General features: G+C 44.1%; 1 protein-coding gene across 7 annotated transcripts in view; it reads left to right on the forward strand.

The window, feature by feature from the left end:
• The window catches only part of RBM20 (RNA binding motif protein 20), a 102,003-nt gene that overhangs the window by 70,960 nt on the left and 15,362 nt on the right, over positions 1-15,681 (forward strand). For 6 of the 7 annotated variants that reach the window (XM_084289903.1, XM_084289904.1, XM_084289907.1 and 3 more), the window contains 6 exons: positions 5,108-6,248; positions 7,957-8,018; positions 8,174-8,265; positions 8,607-8,704; positions 13,043-13,186; positions 14,064-14,195. In XM_084289903.1, coding sequence (XP_084146029.1) covers positions 5,108-6,248; positions 7,957-8,018; positions 8,174-8,265; positions 8,607-8,704; positions 13,043-13,186; positions 14,064-14,195 — 1,669 coding nt within the window. The remainder of the gene's footprint in view (positions 1-5,107; positions 6,249-7,956; positions 8,019-8,173; positions 8,266-8,606; positions 8,705-13,042; positions 13,187-14,063; positions 14,196-15,681) is intronic. The other variant, XM_084289905.1, reaches the window with a different exon arrangement.

The raw sequence follows: 15,681 nt of genomic DNA on the forward strand, positions 1-15,681 counted from the left end.
ACTGGCATTTGAAATACTGCTTTGCAGTTCCATTGAATTCAAGGGGCTGAATTCTGTCCTCAGAAACAAATACTTTCACAGAAGTCAAATTGTACATTTTTTAATTGAAGGCTAGGTTTGCCCCTAATATTTTTCAGCTTCACCCATGTAGCAATTGAGTTTTAAATTTTTTGATTTGCTCTTTTCGTGCAGCAGCAATTGTTCTGGATAAGTTTAAAGAAGGCAGCCCTGTGTGTTTTGAATAAATGATACGTTACAGGGAAGGGATGTTCACACAGAATATAATTGATTTTGTGCTTGGATAATTAGAAAATGGTGCTCTTTGATGTGTTCAGGAGTCCCAAATTAAAAATTCAGAGTTTTCTAACTGTTAGAAAAATTGATTCAGAAACAGTTTGAATGGATGAAAAACAGCATGTTGTTGCAAATGTGGTCTTAAATCTAATCCTAGGCTAACAAAGAGTAGTCATACATTTAGAATATTTAGATATCGTCAGATCCTGCTCCATTTTAATTCTGAAATCAACACAATAATGGAAAAAAAAAAAAAGTATGTTTCAAATTATTTCGCAGTGAAAAATATTAACAACTATATCTATCAAAGCTTTTGACAAGTAGATATAATTATGCATAAAGGCAAAAGTGTCATGGCAGAAGGGATACAAAATCTTAGAAGATGGGCAAGTTTCATGGCAAATGCAAGAAAAAATATGCACAGCTCTGAATTAGTCATTTTTTGAAGAATTCAAATTAATTCCCTATGCAGCAGTTCAAATATTTCTAAATTTAAATACTTCCTAAATACACAGTTGTAGCTAATGTCATAACTTTATTAGTTTGTATTTTAAAAAATTATTCCTTTGTTTTGGAAGGTGCCAGGCAGCACTTTAACATCCTTAATTTTGTCATTTGAAAATCACCGAATTGTAGAAATCAAGCTGTGGGTTGTCAGTCTGTTCTAATAGATGTGTTTTGTGCTCAGCCTTTTCATCACTCTTGTAGCCAGGATTACTCAAATAATCCAGCAGTCTAGATACCTTACCTCCGACACCGTGTGTTGCTCAATGTTCTTGGATGCTAAAAACATAATAAGGATTACAGGGGCAGCAGATGGGCAGAATTTATTTATAGCAATGGGGTCTTGCCAACATTTGCGATTTCATTATGAATACTGCAGTAGGTGAAGCACCTCTTCAACTCCTAGCTCCTAGAGCTGGGGGAAAACTTGCCTGGTTTGTGGCTTTCTTCATGGAAACTTTACAGCAGCGCTCCTGGCTGAGATATTTTAGAAAAGAAAGATCATCTCTGTTTTTTCTAGTTGTGCAGCAGAGGCACTTGTGTAGCCCAGCTGTGCGTTTAATGTTAAATAAATTAACAAAGAGAACAACTCCTGTTTACTTTTTACAGTATGACCTTACAATCAGGCATGTTTTGCAAGGGATCGAGCTAACTTTGGCTGATGCGGGCTAATTCCCTGAGCACTCAATGGAGAGCGAGAGGTTATTCATTCAGCTGCTTTGAATCATCTTGCGGCAGGGACCCCCCACGAGCAGCCAGGGCTGCGTTTTGGTAACCTGAGGACAAGCTGGGGTGGGACATGTGTGTGTACGAGAGGTGAATGACCCCACAAAATGCCGCAGCTGAGCCCCATCTTCACTTGATGCTTGCAGTTTCCAATGATTTAGTAAATCTGCAGCAGGTTTATTTGCAAAGCGATGATATCAAGTATATAATATAATGATTGTAGAACAGAAAGATTTTAAAAGCTCTGCATGCTGCCCCTGCATATCTCTTATAGCCTGTATTTCATAACAGAACGGAAATCTTTAAATGTGGATGCTATTCTAAGAGATGTTTTATACACAGCCCTCTTCCCAGCCTCCCATCTGCATATCTGTTTTTCCCACTGCCCCATGACCATTCCCTTCCTTCTTTAGCTTGATTAGATAAAATATTCAGTTTCTGCTGTGCGAGGATAAAGCGTGCAACCCGAAGCACCCTGAAATCTGGAAATGCAAACCAGACAGCTGAATTTTGAAGCTGTAGCCGTTCCCAAACCTACCAGTGCATGGGAATGACCCCCCTCGCTAATTCTGTCCCTCTGCAAGTGGCTCAGGGGCTGCAGCTTCTCCTTACAGCGTTTGCTTTTCTCCAGGTAAGGCAGCTCCTCGCAGTCCCCGGCTCCCCACCACCAGCCTGTGGCAAAGGGCTGAAGCCAGTGGGTTTGGGCAGTGGGGTGGGTGCTGTCCTGCTCCCCAGCCCTAAAGCTTTCAGCCCGAGCTGGCTGGAGGCTGTCCTGCTGTGCAGCTGTGCTGGGCACCCCCTGCTCTGCCTGCCCCCAGTGCAGAGCTCAGAAATTATTTCAGAGCTTGGGGGGGGGGAGCAAACTGCTGGGCATTCCCAGCTGTGCTCTGACAGGGCACTGCTTATGTACTGGGGTGGGTTACCGGGACATACGAGTCAGGTAGATGCAGTCAGACAGAACACGAGGAGAGCAGCAAGTCTGAGGGAGCTTCAGGACTTGCAGCAGCATTGTGAGAGTTGTGGTTCCCCTGGGAGGGACCCATGCCCATGTCCTGCAGGTAGCTGCGAGAGCTTGCAGGCGGCTGCAGCTGTTGGGATGTGCACACTGCTGCACGGGCTTGCAGCACGGCACAATTAAGCTGCTGGGAACAGAAGTCATCCGCGGCTCCTGAGCCTGCAAACGTTACATGCTGGCTCTTCTTTTTCTTTTAGGGCCACCAGGCAGTTCTTATTTGCATGCTCTATAAAACTTTTGAAAACATTTTACAGCTTGCTTAACGTACAAAAGGTACAAGCAGCTATAAAATGAAACAGTAGCTCTGACTGTGGTGAGTGCCGCGCAGCACATCGTAAACCAGGATGGTAAACCAGATGCTGGAGGCACAGAAAACACAGCCTGGGCACAGGGCTGTGCCGCGTTCCCCAGCAAGCATGCTGGTGTGGGATCTTCCACTTGCTGAAACCCTGTGGGGCTTCTCAGCAGCTTTTGTGGGTCCTCAGCTTGCAGGCTGGCAGTTCTGCGAGCCTCTGCGTTGTTTTGACTGGAGTTGCACACTGACTTTCATCCGTAATCAAATTTAGAGCAAACTGTATTATAAATGCAAGTCTGAGAGCGAGGGATGGAAACCGCGCAGGAAAACAAAAGGCACCTCAGCACTGAAGCGCGCTGGTGTCAGCTTGTGCTGGCAGGGAATCTCGTCATGACATAATGATGCACTTATCCAACGGCATTTTGTATTTTTGGAGACAGATGTGCCGTGCAGTTGCTAGTGGAAGTTAAATGTTAAATATGAAACCCATTCATTTTCTCTTAGTCATACTTTGGATTTAAGCAGATGTTTTCCTAATTTGTGGTTTTCAAATGTAGCATGCTGACAAGACATTTATCATTAACTACAACTTCATCCATGCAGTTTAGCAAATTGGCCAATTATTAACAGTGAGTGTTGCATGGCGGTTGATGCGTAGCTCCTGCTGCTTTGAAAGGCCTAAATTGAAACTCAATACATTTTTACAATATAAATTAATTGAGCTTTGGACCACATCCCTGTTGTTGGAGTGCTCTCCGCTCTCATTTTCAGAATGAGCAGCCATTTGTAATGTGTCGAGTAGCTGTGCCATCTGTGAGCAGGGCTCCTGCTGGTGTAAGAAGTGAAGGGTCACATTTTTTTCTGGTATGGGTGTGAAAATGGCTGCTGGTATCCAAGTGCAGGCAGAATGGCTTACAGGGGAGCGTGGCCACAGGACAGTTTATGGACACACACACCAGGCTGGCTCTGCCACGGATGCTGCTGGAAGTATACCAGAAGGATGCAGGGGGGCAGTGAAAGCAGTGTGGGTACAGCTGCCTGGAAGCTAGCATTGCCTAATATTTTCCATTATAACATTTTACTTGTTTATGAATTTACCCATTTAGGATGATTTTTTCTCCTGTTTTCTGTTGACAGGGTTTCATGTGGTAGGGAGAGGGTTGCTGTTGGTGGTGTGAGCTGGGGAGATCTCCCAAAGGTGCTTTCCAACACCAGGAACCAACGTATGGCTGAAAAAAGTATCATCTCCTATTTTCTTAGTTCTGGAATTCAAGTGGAAAATTTAGTTATCATTTTATTTATCCTATGTACAAGGCTTAAAGGACAACACTCAATGCACCTGTGATTTCTAGGCAGTACAAAGACCTTGATTTTCACCAGCTGACAGTGCAGAAATTTTGCCTTACTTTCCAGTTGAACTATGAAAACTCTTTAGGATGGTTTGTTCATAGTCCTTCTTGCTGCCATTTCTCTTTCTACGGCTTTTGAAGTAGCTGTGCAACCTCTGATGCATTTTTCTTCACATTCCCAGCATTTGTTTTTGCTCTGGCTTTCCAGCAAATCATATGCTTTTTTTCCTCCTCTACATTCCCATCTGCCCAGCAGGGAAGCTATGTATTTTGTTACAGAACAGGCTGCCATACAATTAAAGGAGAATTGTAAATAGTTTAAAAAAAATGTGTTATGTATTGCACCTTCCTTGATGCCACCAGCTATGCTAGTTGTGTAGTACTTACTGGGTTGCTTTATGCGACCATCTGATGTCCTTTCCTTCACTTCCCCCTGCTCTGTGGGAAAAGGTGGTGCTGGGTCCTACTGAGCATAAAACACCATAAAAATCCACAAATGCTACTTGGAGGTTGAAAACTGCATAAAAAGGGCAGGGGTGTGAGAGGGAACAGAGTTTCGGGGATGGTCTGGGGTAGCTTATGTTGCCTCTGCTCCTGGTTTGCATTACGGGTGTGAATCCCATGGGTGTTTAAAGTGAGCTGAAGGTCTGAGCCAGAGGGGTCAATGAGGGATGAAACGGGGGTTTGCAAGAGAGATCCGTGATATACTTGTCTCCCTCATAACTTTTTGATTGAAACGGACATGCAGCAGAGGTTTAAGCAAAGACGGGTTATAGCTGCCTTGCCAGCCACCACCTTGCTCTCCTGGGTTTAGACGAGTAAATCTCTCGAAGTGGCTGCTTGCCTCATGCCAGGCTGTAGCAGGAGGCAAGACCAGTTTGATTTCGGGTGAATTTGGCTAACCCACGTCCTGACTCCTTGCAGCGCTGCCAAGCTCCTGGAGAAGAGCCCGTTCTCCGTCGGCACCCCGAACCCCCTGCTCCCCTCGCCGGCCAGCCTGCAGCTGGCCCAGCTCCAGGCGCAGCTCACGCTGCAGCGGCTGAAGTTGGCTCAGAGCGCCGTCACCAACAACCCGGCCGCCGCCACCGTCCTCAACCAGGTGCTCTCCAAAGTGGCCATGTCCCAGCCGCTCTTCAACCAGCTGAGGCACCCCTCCGTGATGAACGCCCCGCCAGGACACACGGCCGGGGGCCCTCCACCGGGGCCCGGCATCGCTAGCGCGAGGTTCCCCTCCGGTGGCATCGCCTTCCCCACACAGACCCCGGCCTTGGCCACACCGGGGGGTGGCCTGGGGCCCGTGCAGGCTCAGGCTCCCAACACCATCGTCATGAATCCCTTTGGAGGCGTTATGGCTCCCACCTCCGGCCAGCAGCCCGTGGTCGTGGGTCTCAACAAGGCAGGACCCTCTGCTGCTGCTGCTGCAGCAGCAGGGGGGTTTTACGAGTACAACAAGCAAAATGTCACCGCCCCACAAGCCTACACCTCGGAGGGGGATCCTCCTGGCCAGCATGGCTTCCCCTCGGCAGCAGGGGCTCGCTACGAGGCGCCCTTCAGCACTGCTGGGCCACTGAAGCACGATGCGCCTGCGGGGTTCCAGAAGGAGGCCTTTGGGGCGACGCCGTCCTTCCCCAGCGACCCACACACCAGTGCTCATCCAAAGGGAGATCCCGGCCCCATCTTGCATGGCACTGGTACAAGCAACCAGTGGGAAAATATCCCTAATTTCTCCGGCCAAAACAAGCCTGACCTCCTGCCCAGCGACAGCATGTGGCCATCAGCAAGCCAGCAGCCGTATGAAATAAGAAACGAGCTGTACAACCCCGAAGAACCGACACCTGACACAAAGTTTAGCGCGGCCGCGGCCCCGGCGTTCGGCAGGCTCAACAATAGCAAGCAGAGCTTCGGCAGCCCCCGGGTGAGGCAGAATGAGGAGCTGAGCGCCGGCACAACCGAGCTGCCCATGCGGCCGCTGCAGCCCCACGAGCTGAATGACTTTCACGGCGCGGCCCCCCTCCACTTCCCCCATGTCTGCGCCCTCTGTGACAAGAAGATCTTTGATCTGAAGGTGAGTGGTTTTAATTGCATGCAGGGGCATGGCTCGGACACAAGGCGTTCGAAGGGGTGCCCTGTCTGTCTGTGTGTCTGTCTGGTGATTTATCTGGCTGCCTGTCCAGCTCCAGGTGTAGCCGTGTCCGTCAGCCAAGTCAGCCTCGCTCGCTGTGGAGGTATCCAGAGAGAAATACAGACAGAGTTTCATAGGCCTGGGACTTGAAGCATTGTAAATCTGTTTTGTGAAAATTACTGGGGTTTCAGGGTCTGTTTTTGTTCCGCATTTCACTGTGAAAATGTGAGGGCGGGCACATGTGCGTGCGCAACACTCTGTCACTGGGAGATTATAGTCCCGGCGTGAGAAATGCCAGATCCAGGCTCAAGTTGTTGCTCATCTCTGATGGATGCAGTTCAAGGGGAGGAGGAGCTTGAACCTGATTTCCCCCCTTCACCCTCCTCTTCTCCTCCCAGTACTGTAATTGCACATCTGCAGTTTCTTCTGGCTCTCGCTTTGTTTCTGATCCCAAAGCCTTCCCAATAAAACCTGTGTGGAAACTTGATTAAATAAAATAGCACTTTTTCATAAAATGAGTTTGCTAATTTCTCTTTTGGGATGTCCTACACCCCTTAGTAGCTCTAAGGAAAATTTAGATCCCATTGTCCCAGTGGCTTTGGCCTGGAAGCAAGATGCTACCCAGCATATCGGGTACAGACCATGCTCCCTGTTCTTATGTCATGGGCCCAGCCAGCTTTTCTTGGCCATGTTTATACTGTCAGAGGAGCCTCCAACTCAAACTGACCCTTGAGCAGAGACTTCCTGGTTGTCCAGTGAGCCTGTGTGCTAGATCATGTTATAGGTCAGCTCTGGAGACAGCTATGTACGTAGCCCACCGCTGCCCATGGGCTCTGCCTGGGGCTGTTTTTGCCTGGTGAGCCCAGCCCCACAAGTCCTTGTGGCCTTTTCCATCACATCGCAGGACCAGCACCTAATGGCAAAGGCATGTGTTCTCATGCTGATGGTGGCCTGACAAAAATATTACAACAGGAACAGTGGCCAGCAAATGAAATAGTAGCTGATATGTACATGCCCTGTGGCTTTGGGATATTTGAATGCATTTGCTCTTTCATGTTTCTCTTTTAGTCTTTGAGCAGCTGTTCGCAAGAGGGTTTGCTATGGCTACTGCAGCTACAGGAGTGGTGTGAACTATCCCCCATCTAGGGCATGCTGGTCATTTCTTTTTTTCTTTAACATTTAAAAAGTGTGGGTAGATGTCATTACAATGAGTTTTAGTTGATCTGTTCATTGGTGAACTGCCTCATTTCATTCATAAAAGTGTAAATAACTAAATGCACTTCTCTTACAAGTATTGCTCACCTACTGAAATGAATAATCACCCTCTTCATGGACATTGCAGGAGTTGGGAATGCTCAGAGCCTTTTCAGATATAATAAGTTGACTGATTTAATAGAAATAAACATTCTAGATTTAAAAATGAATACAGAGAAGCTGTCCATGTGTAAAGTAACTGGTAGGTAATTTAGCCTACAAATATCAAATCAGTAAATGTATTGGATAGAAGTGCACTTGGATCCAGTATCATACACTTTGATCTTCAGCGTTTCAGCATTGATTTTAGAATAAGGCAATTGGAATGGAGAAGCAGTTTCTTGTATATTTGTTTCAGGATTTTTCCTATGCTCATCATCTCTTTGTTTCAACATAGGACTGGGATCAGCACATTAAGGGAAGTCTTCACATCCAAAAATGTATGGCTTTTTCAGATAAGTAAGTATTATTTCACAGACAGTCTTCCAACTCAATTCCTAATAGAGCATCCCTTACTTCAGTGGCTTTACACCAGGAATTTACTGTCTAATAATAATGCTTTAATATTTATGGCACATTATGCATGCTCCTAAAGTTGTTTTTTTCTTTTCCAGCACTGGTATCCGGTGTGTGTTAAGTTCAGCAGATGGAACATTGCATTTATCACCAAATAGTGCAGCAGTTTTCAATCCATCTAGTATTGAAGGTGAATGGTTGTGTGTGCAATAATTATATATATACTTTTTAATGAAAGGGAAAGTCAGTCTCTGGGGAAAAATGGACATTTCAAATGACATATAATACAAGTTTCCAAGGAAAATAGTTTTTAGATGTTGTATACAGAGGGACTTAAAAGGCAAGATTGTCTTTCAAAATGTCAATTTATTTTTCGTTCAATTAGTTGTTTTCACAGTACAATGTGAAGCAGTGTATAATTTGGTGTAGAAACTATGAAATGAATTGTTATGTAAATGGGGCATTTCTTACTGAGTCAAGATGATAATATGAGTCAAGATGTTCACGAAATGTGTGTAATCCATTATTTAGATTATCCTCCAAATGTCGGCTCATCTTTTATCACAACGTCAGCAAGATCCTTTGGCCAGCCAGGTCCTACATTTTCTTCTCTTCCATCAGGGGTAAGAGTGAGTATCTAAGCAAACTGATCTCCTTGCTGAGATTCTTGTAGAAGCCACTTCTACTTGCTGGAATTATAAATGTGTCAGTTTAGGCAATGATGTGAACATTGAGTTTAACTTACGTTTAAATTTACCAGCAGCTCTTTTATGCCTTTGATTTTGATCAAATCAGAACTCAACTGTAGATTTTCTTTTCAGAGTGCTAGAAGTTGTTTGCATGTTGGACAGATTTGGGGAGGGAGCTGGACTGTTCTGTGTGTATACCATAGTTTTTTCACCTGTATTCTGAACCTTTTTGACACAGGAAAATCATCTTCAGCTAGGAATGAAGAATAGGATTATTTTTTACTTACTGTATGCATCAATTGCAGTGAGAAACCTCTCCAGATATTTATCTGTAGCAATCACTCTGCCTCTCCCATGCTGGGGTCCTTCTCCCCAGTAGCAGTGGTGGCAAAGACAGTGGCTGCAGCTTCGCTAACACTTACCCATCTAGGGATCCCAATTCAATTCATTGTACTGGGCTAGCTTTTTCTCAGTTTATTTTAGTGTACTATTTATATCTGCTGCCACTGGTAACATTTCAGTCAGTTTGCTTCAGTGTGCAACCTTCTGTGGTTTCTGTTTATTAGTTACCCCAGCACTCATCACAGGTTCCCAGTTGTATTCTTCTAGTGTGCAACTGAATTACCATCCCAATAAGCAAAAAGTGCCAGAAAGAAAAACAAACAAACAAACAAAAAGACTAACATTAGAAGTAGTTCTAAGTAGTTCTTAAAATGGAGAAGAAAAAAAAAAAAAGAAAAAAAAAGAAGAAAAAAGGTTTTAAAAGAAGTCAAGAAAAGCAAATCATATGCATTATGGAAATCCAAAGTTGTTAGGGATAAAATGAAGCACAAAATATATAGGAAAGCTATGATTAGAGTTGGAAACATCAAAGACTAATGTTAGGTCATTCATCGAATAGCAGCAGTAATCCAGGGGTTCAAATTTTCACCTTGTTAGCTTTTGTGTTTATATCCTGATGTGGTCTCAGACTCTCCAGAAAGCCAGGCTGAATTGTGTTCCTGTGCCACTCCAGCTCACATCAGGCATTGCTTACAAAAACATCACCCAGATTTGTTTAATCCAATCAATTTTCTGCTGTAGGGTTTTGCTATGACAGGAGTTATTGGAAGAGATTTTAGCTGCTGCCCATCGCAGACACCATGTGTGCAAGGCAGCAAAGAGTGGAGCTGCTTGTGATGCCTGCCTCCAAGGTCAGAGGTGGAGTAGCAGCGGCTGTGCAGGAATGTTCCTTTTCATCATGTCTGTCAACCTCGCAACAAATGAAATTGCTGCTAATACCAGTATCATTTCTCCTCAGAATCTGTCACTATTTGTCATCTAAGCTGCCTGCAGAAGTCCTTCTTCTGAATGACCTGCAGTACTAGGAGAGATGAAAGAACCAATAACTTCACTTTTCTTGGGCACCATAAATCCCCTTTTTCTTCAAAAGCTCCTAAGGTAGACAGGGAGCTATATTAGAGGTGTTAAGTTTGAGTTTACCAGCTGTCATTCACCCCACAACTCCAGTGATTTATAATTTACTACACCTTTGCACAGCAGTATTCATTTTCAGCTAAGCTGCTGCCATTTAACTGAGCAGTTGGAGATTATACTTGACCCTGCATGTAATCATAAACAAAGTGTTCAGATTTCTGGAAGAGCTGGATACATGCTGTCTGTCTGTAAATAACTCTATCCCTCTTCAAAAGGCAAATACAGTGCTACAAGTCTTCCCTCAGCCATGCAGAGCCATTAGCAGTGGAGGGACAGGACTGCCAGTTTCTTATTATCTTTAGAAAAGATTCATGAAAAGCTCAAGAAAGGGATAAAGAATTTGAAAAGTAAGAAACCCCAAAATCATTGGGGAAAAAATGCAATAAAAATAACTAAATTAGATTGGAGAAATAATATGGCAAACTGAGGTGCTTTTCAGTGTTACACATCAAATAATTTATTCAACCAGTTATATGTTGAGCAATTTGGTTTTTTTTAGTAGTTGTCCAACTGCATTAGTAATCCTCTGTAGACATCAGCTGCAAAGAAAGTTAACTTAAAGTCTTACACTCCATGCTTGATGCACAACAGCTACTTTAACTTCCTGAGCGTGGATATAGCAGGTGTGTGTTCCTTTTCTGGCCGTGTTTTACAGCTCACTTAATGAATGGATCCCATTTAACTTCAATCAGCTGTCAAGGTTATTGCCCGGTACAGCCCATCCACTCCTGGTATGAGTGTCTGACCACTTCTTAATCATGAATTGTAGCAGATTTATGATGTAGCATTTCAATTCAAGCCATTGCCAATTTGGGGGAGGTGGTAACATCTCACAGTCATCTGATTTAATGTACTGCTGAGTGCGTGTCTGAACCTGGGCCCTGGCACGTAGGTAGGGAACAGCTAAATCTTTCAAGACCTATATATGCTTAACAGACAATCTCTCAACAGATCTGACAAAACAAACAGGAGGTGCCAGGTGACTTGAGGTGTTCCTTTGCTGTCAGGAAGGTTTTTTCTTTTTTTTTTTTTCCCCTGCTAGGTGCAGGTTGTATTCTCCTGTTGTATGCTGTATGCTGCCTTGCCAGATGCACTCAGCCATCACTCCTTTTTTATTCAGGTGGAATTGAGTTGCTCCATCTTTATCAGGGTCAGGTCTGTGTTCTTTTTCTGCCAGAGAAAATACCTTTCAGCTGGACTGTGGCACTTTTCTGATTTACCTTATGCACCTCGGCAGTCTCTGTGAGATACCAGCTAAACAGCAGACCACTGCATGATATAGGGTCTTACTGCAGCAAAAATACACAAACGGTTAAGTGGTAGAGCCTGGAGGGAAAGTAATGGGATGAAGGTGTAAATAAGATAACATTAGCTCTGTGACTTGTGAAGTTGCTGACAAGCCAAACATTTGTGATGGCTCTGGTGAACTTGATCCCACAAGATTACGTGATTTGCATCTTTCCTTGAATGGCACAATTTTAGCTGAAGGTAGAGTTACTTCTTCAATAAAATCCTAACAGCAGAAGTTATAAACAGGGAAGTAGTCTGGGAGGATGTAATCCTGTGTGAGCAATGTTTGCATATCATTAACTGGGGTAAATTATGTTTCTCTCTCAGTATACACTGATGTCTGCTTGCACACGGAGCATAGACCCTGCTTTCCATGTCCGGGAGATGGGCAGCTCTTTGGGAACTGCCCCAGCACTCCAAAATAGACTTCCACCCTTGGGAAGTGACACTGCACCAGTAGCGTGTGCCTGTGCCAGCCAATTTGGGACCTCTGCCTCTCTGCATGTCCAGTGGTCAGCACGCTCCCAAGAGAAATGTCCCTCCTACTGGGTGGTATTGTAATGGGAAGGGAAAGCAGTAGGTTTTCCAGCCTGAGATACAGCTGTTTTGTCCTCTAGCAAATTGAACGGGGTTGGTTTTATCCCCAATTCAATCTGTTCCACGAGGGCAGAAGAAGGGTTTGAATTCAGCCCATGCTATCCTGAACTCCTCTGCAGTCACCTAAACTGATTTCTAATATCTGTCAATCCAGCAGGGACTGCAGTGAGCATCTGTTTCAATCTGTAGGCACCACAGACAACAGGTGTTCACTGAGTCATTGAAAATATTATTTATTTGTGCATTGCTGGCAAATTATTTGTTAAGGGCCTTTTACTCAGCAACAATGTATTTGTGTGGGGAAGGCACTGAGCCATCAGTGGCACAGAAAGCTGCAGGACAAAGGAAGGCTACGTGACTTGGCAGAAGAGCCATGAGGGTTGTGGTGGTAAACCAGACAGGTATCAGGCTCTCAGGGAGCTTTTTGGAGGGTCTGAGACCTCCATGTGGCAGACAACCGCCTCTATATCTTTGGAGGGGGCTCCAGACTCTCACTGGTGCTGGGTAAAGTCCAGGGTCCTGTGCATGTAGCCTGGCTCTCTGCTGTGACGTTCCAGGGACATAAAGTCGCTGGCTCTGTGAGGTTTGAGGTGGTAACTTACCTTCTGCAGCAATAGCACTAATTCTTGTTTGAACTCTCTCTAGAGGAGAGTTCTTTCTACTGGAAGAGCATCTCTTCTACTAATCTTCTGTGGACTTTGTCATATCCAGAGATGGGGACTCCATTGCAAGTCACGCTTCAGTTAAAACTATCAATGGGAAGGGAATGTCTTTAACGTCTTTAAATAAGAATATTTGTCTTTTATAACAACTACACAGAACAGAACATTTTGTTTTTTGCAGAAATGTAAGGTCTTATCTAGTAGCTGGAATATCTAAGATAAAAACATGGTTTTGAGTTGGGTTTTTTTCCAGTTTCCCCAGAGAAAATCTCCATTGGGTCGAGTTGTTCACATCTGCAACCTCCCCGAGGGAAGCTGCACAGAGAATGATGTCATTAACCTGGGCCTTCCATTTGGGAAGGTCACCAACTATATCCTCATGAAATCCACTAATCAGGTACTGTGCATGTGGAGTCACCAGCAGTGATGTAAATGGACACAAAAATGTACTGACATGCTAAGGGGAGGCTGTGCCCTTACAGGGCACCAACACCTCTCTCCCTTTTAATCTGCTCTGTATTGCAGTAGAGCTCTGTTTTTGAGGTGTTTTTAGACTCGAGTGGTAGACTTGGAAGATTGAGACGTATTCTCTCACATAACTATAGCAGACAGTGCAGATGGATGTGGAAACCACACCAGTGAGCAGTGTGTGGGATGGTAACATTTCAAAATGCGGTCAGTGCACAGCTGGGAGTATCCTTGGCCGGTTAGATCAAAGTCACATCAACTGCAATTTTCATGCAAGTAGAAGTGCTAGATAACATTGCCCTTCTTTCCTAAACAATAAATATATTTTTTGACTTTGTTTTGTCTGGTCATGCTGTGATGTTCTGCTCTTGCCTAGCTCCCTTGCACTTTGCAAGGCAGAGCTGGCAGTCTCAGGAGCGGTGCCTGCTGCAGCATTGCAGTCCTGCATCCTGTCAGCAGCTGAAGAAGCACCAGTGAGAAAGTGGGGAAAAGATGTTGGATTTTTTTTTTTTCACATATCAAGAAAGATTGGGTTCAAGTCACTTGTTCTTTTAAGTGGCTTCTGAAGTTGCCTATCAGCTTTCATAGCTGTGTTGAAGCTGTAATTTTTAGTTAAAAGAGGCTGAACAACGAATGGCCTGAGTATTGCTATTTCAGCTGCAGGGCTGGAGAGCTATCCACTTCTGTACTATCAGGATATTTTGCATGAAAAGAATCCAAATGAAAATGATTGTGCTGCCTTTTCTGTCTTATACTTTGTTTTTTAGTTCTGTAGTAGATTTTAAAGCTCTCCCCGTTTGTGCTAGGCCTTTCTGGAAATGGCTTACAGTGAAGCAGCACAAGCCATGGTGCAGTACTACAAAGAAAAACCTGCTATGATAAATGATGACAAGTTACTTATTAGGATGTCTAAAAGATACAAGGAATTGCAGCTGAAGGTAAGATCAGATTCCCAATCAGATTTCCCGAGTTTCCATAGCATGTTCATGAGAATACATCAAAAAACCTTTGCTGATTGCTGATTTTAGTTAACATTTTAATATTATGGAAAACAAAATAAAGAAAGATAAATTAATGAATGTATGTTAAAGATTGTTTATACTTAGCTGTTTGCTGTTGTTCTAAATTGTAATTCCTTGGAAAGATCCAATTTTCTATTGTTTTATCATACCATTATTTCAAAAATCCCTTCCAAGCTTCCTTCTGAGCAGGCTTCTCTACAGTGCTTGAATTAACAAAGGTCTAAAGCACAGCCCTGTGTAAGATACCACACGTCAGCAAAAATAAGGGTGCCATCCTTTTACACAGGCATTAAGCCTGAGGCAGTGCTTTTCCCTGGTTGCCTGCTTGAGCCGTAATACAGTCTCTATTCTGAGCCACAATGGCAGGGATAAACATCACGCTGATTAGTTTTTCTTTCTTTCTTGAGAATGACCTCACTTAGAAATATGATCTATTGTCACTTATGTTGCTATTATTATTATTTACATAGAGCAGAGCAGTATTTGGTCCTTGTACTTTTTGCAGAGTGTGATGCTTTTGATGTGGACACTTGAGGGATCTCCAAAAATCAGTACTCTTGAGAGCATAGTGGCAGGAACTTATGTTCTGCTGTAATGTTAAGGGAAAAAAAAAAATCATGAGGACTTGGACTGAAACCAATGGTGCAAAGCTGAAAAGCTTCATATTATATTATCCAACACAGCACGAAATTATTTTATAAAATAAGTGCAGTGTTCCAAGTTGAGGCCTTCTATGAGCATTAAGGAAAAAGGAGTAACTCTCATGGTCTGGTCTGACCTTTGGAAAAGTTTCTATTCTGCACATGTTTAATAGATAAAGGAGGCTTGAACGAGTTGTCAGAAGCCCGTAAATCAGGGTGCTCTTTCTTGCTGTGGTATTGTGAGGCATCAAGAAATGAGGTGGTGGGGGCTGCACAGCTACACATAGAGGCTGAACTGGGCTTACTCAAGAGGGTGTAGGACTTTGCTTAGACTTCAGGAAGATTTTCAGCAGTTTCAGTGGCAATTTCTCAGGTTATGGAATTGTTTTTCCCTGCATGAACAAATGTCCTTTCTCTTTGTTAAAAACAAAGAGACGAACAAAAGTACAGCATCAGGAAAGTGGGAATATGCATGAGCTGTTTGCCACTACGAACTGCTCTGAGTTCCTGCATGATTATGGTGCTCAGCTGTGCATGCTCCAAGTGTTTGATGAATTGCACGCACTCCAGCCTGGAGTAGTGCACCTTTTGTAGAAGATTACTTGAACCTCAAGTAATCAGCACTTCCTGCACACAGTTTTCTTGCAGTTAGCTTTTCTGAAGCTCTTGCATCTAAACCTGGTCTTTCAGAGCCATCCTCCAGAATGGCAGGTCATTCCTAGGAGAGCAGGGACAGGCTGATGCATCTATTTAGTTCAGCT

Source organism: Netta rufina, assembly GCF_964035555.1.
Source record: "Netta rufina genome assembly, chromosome: 7".
NCBI classification, from domain to species: Eukaryota; Metazoa; Chordata; class Aves; order Anseriformes; family Anatidae; genus Netta; species Netta rufina.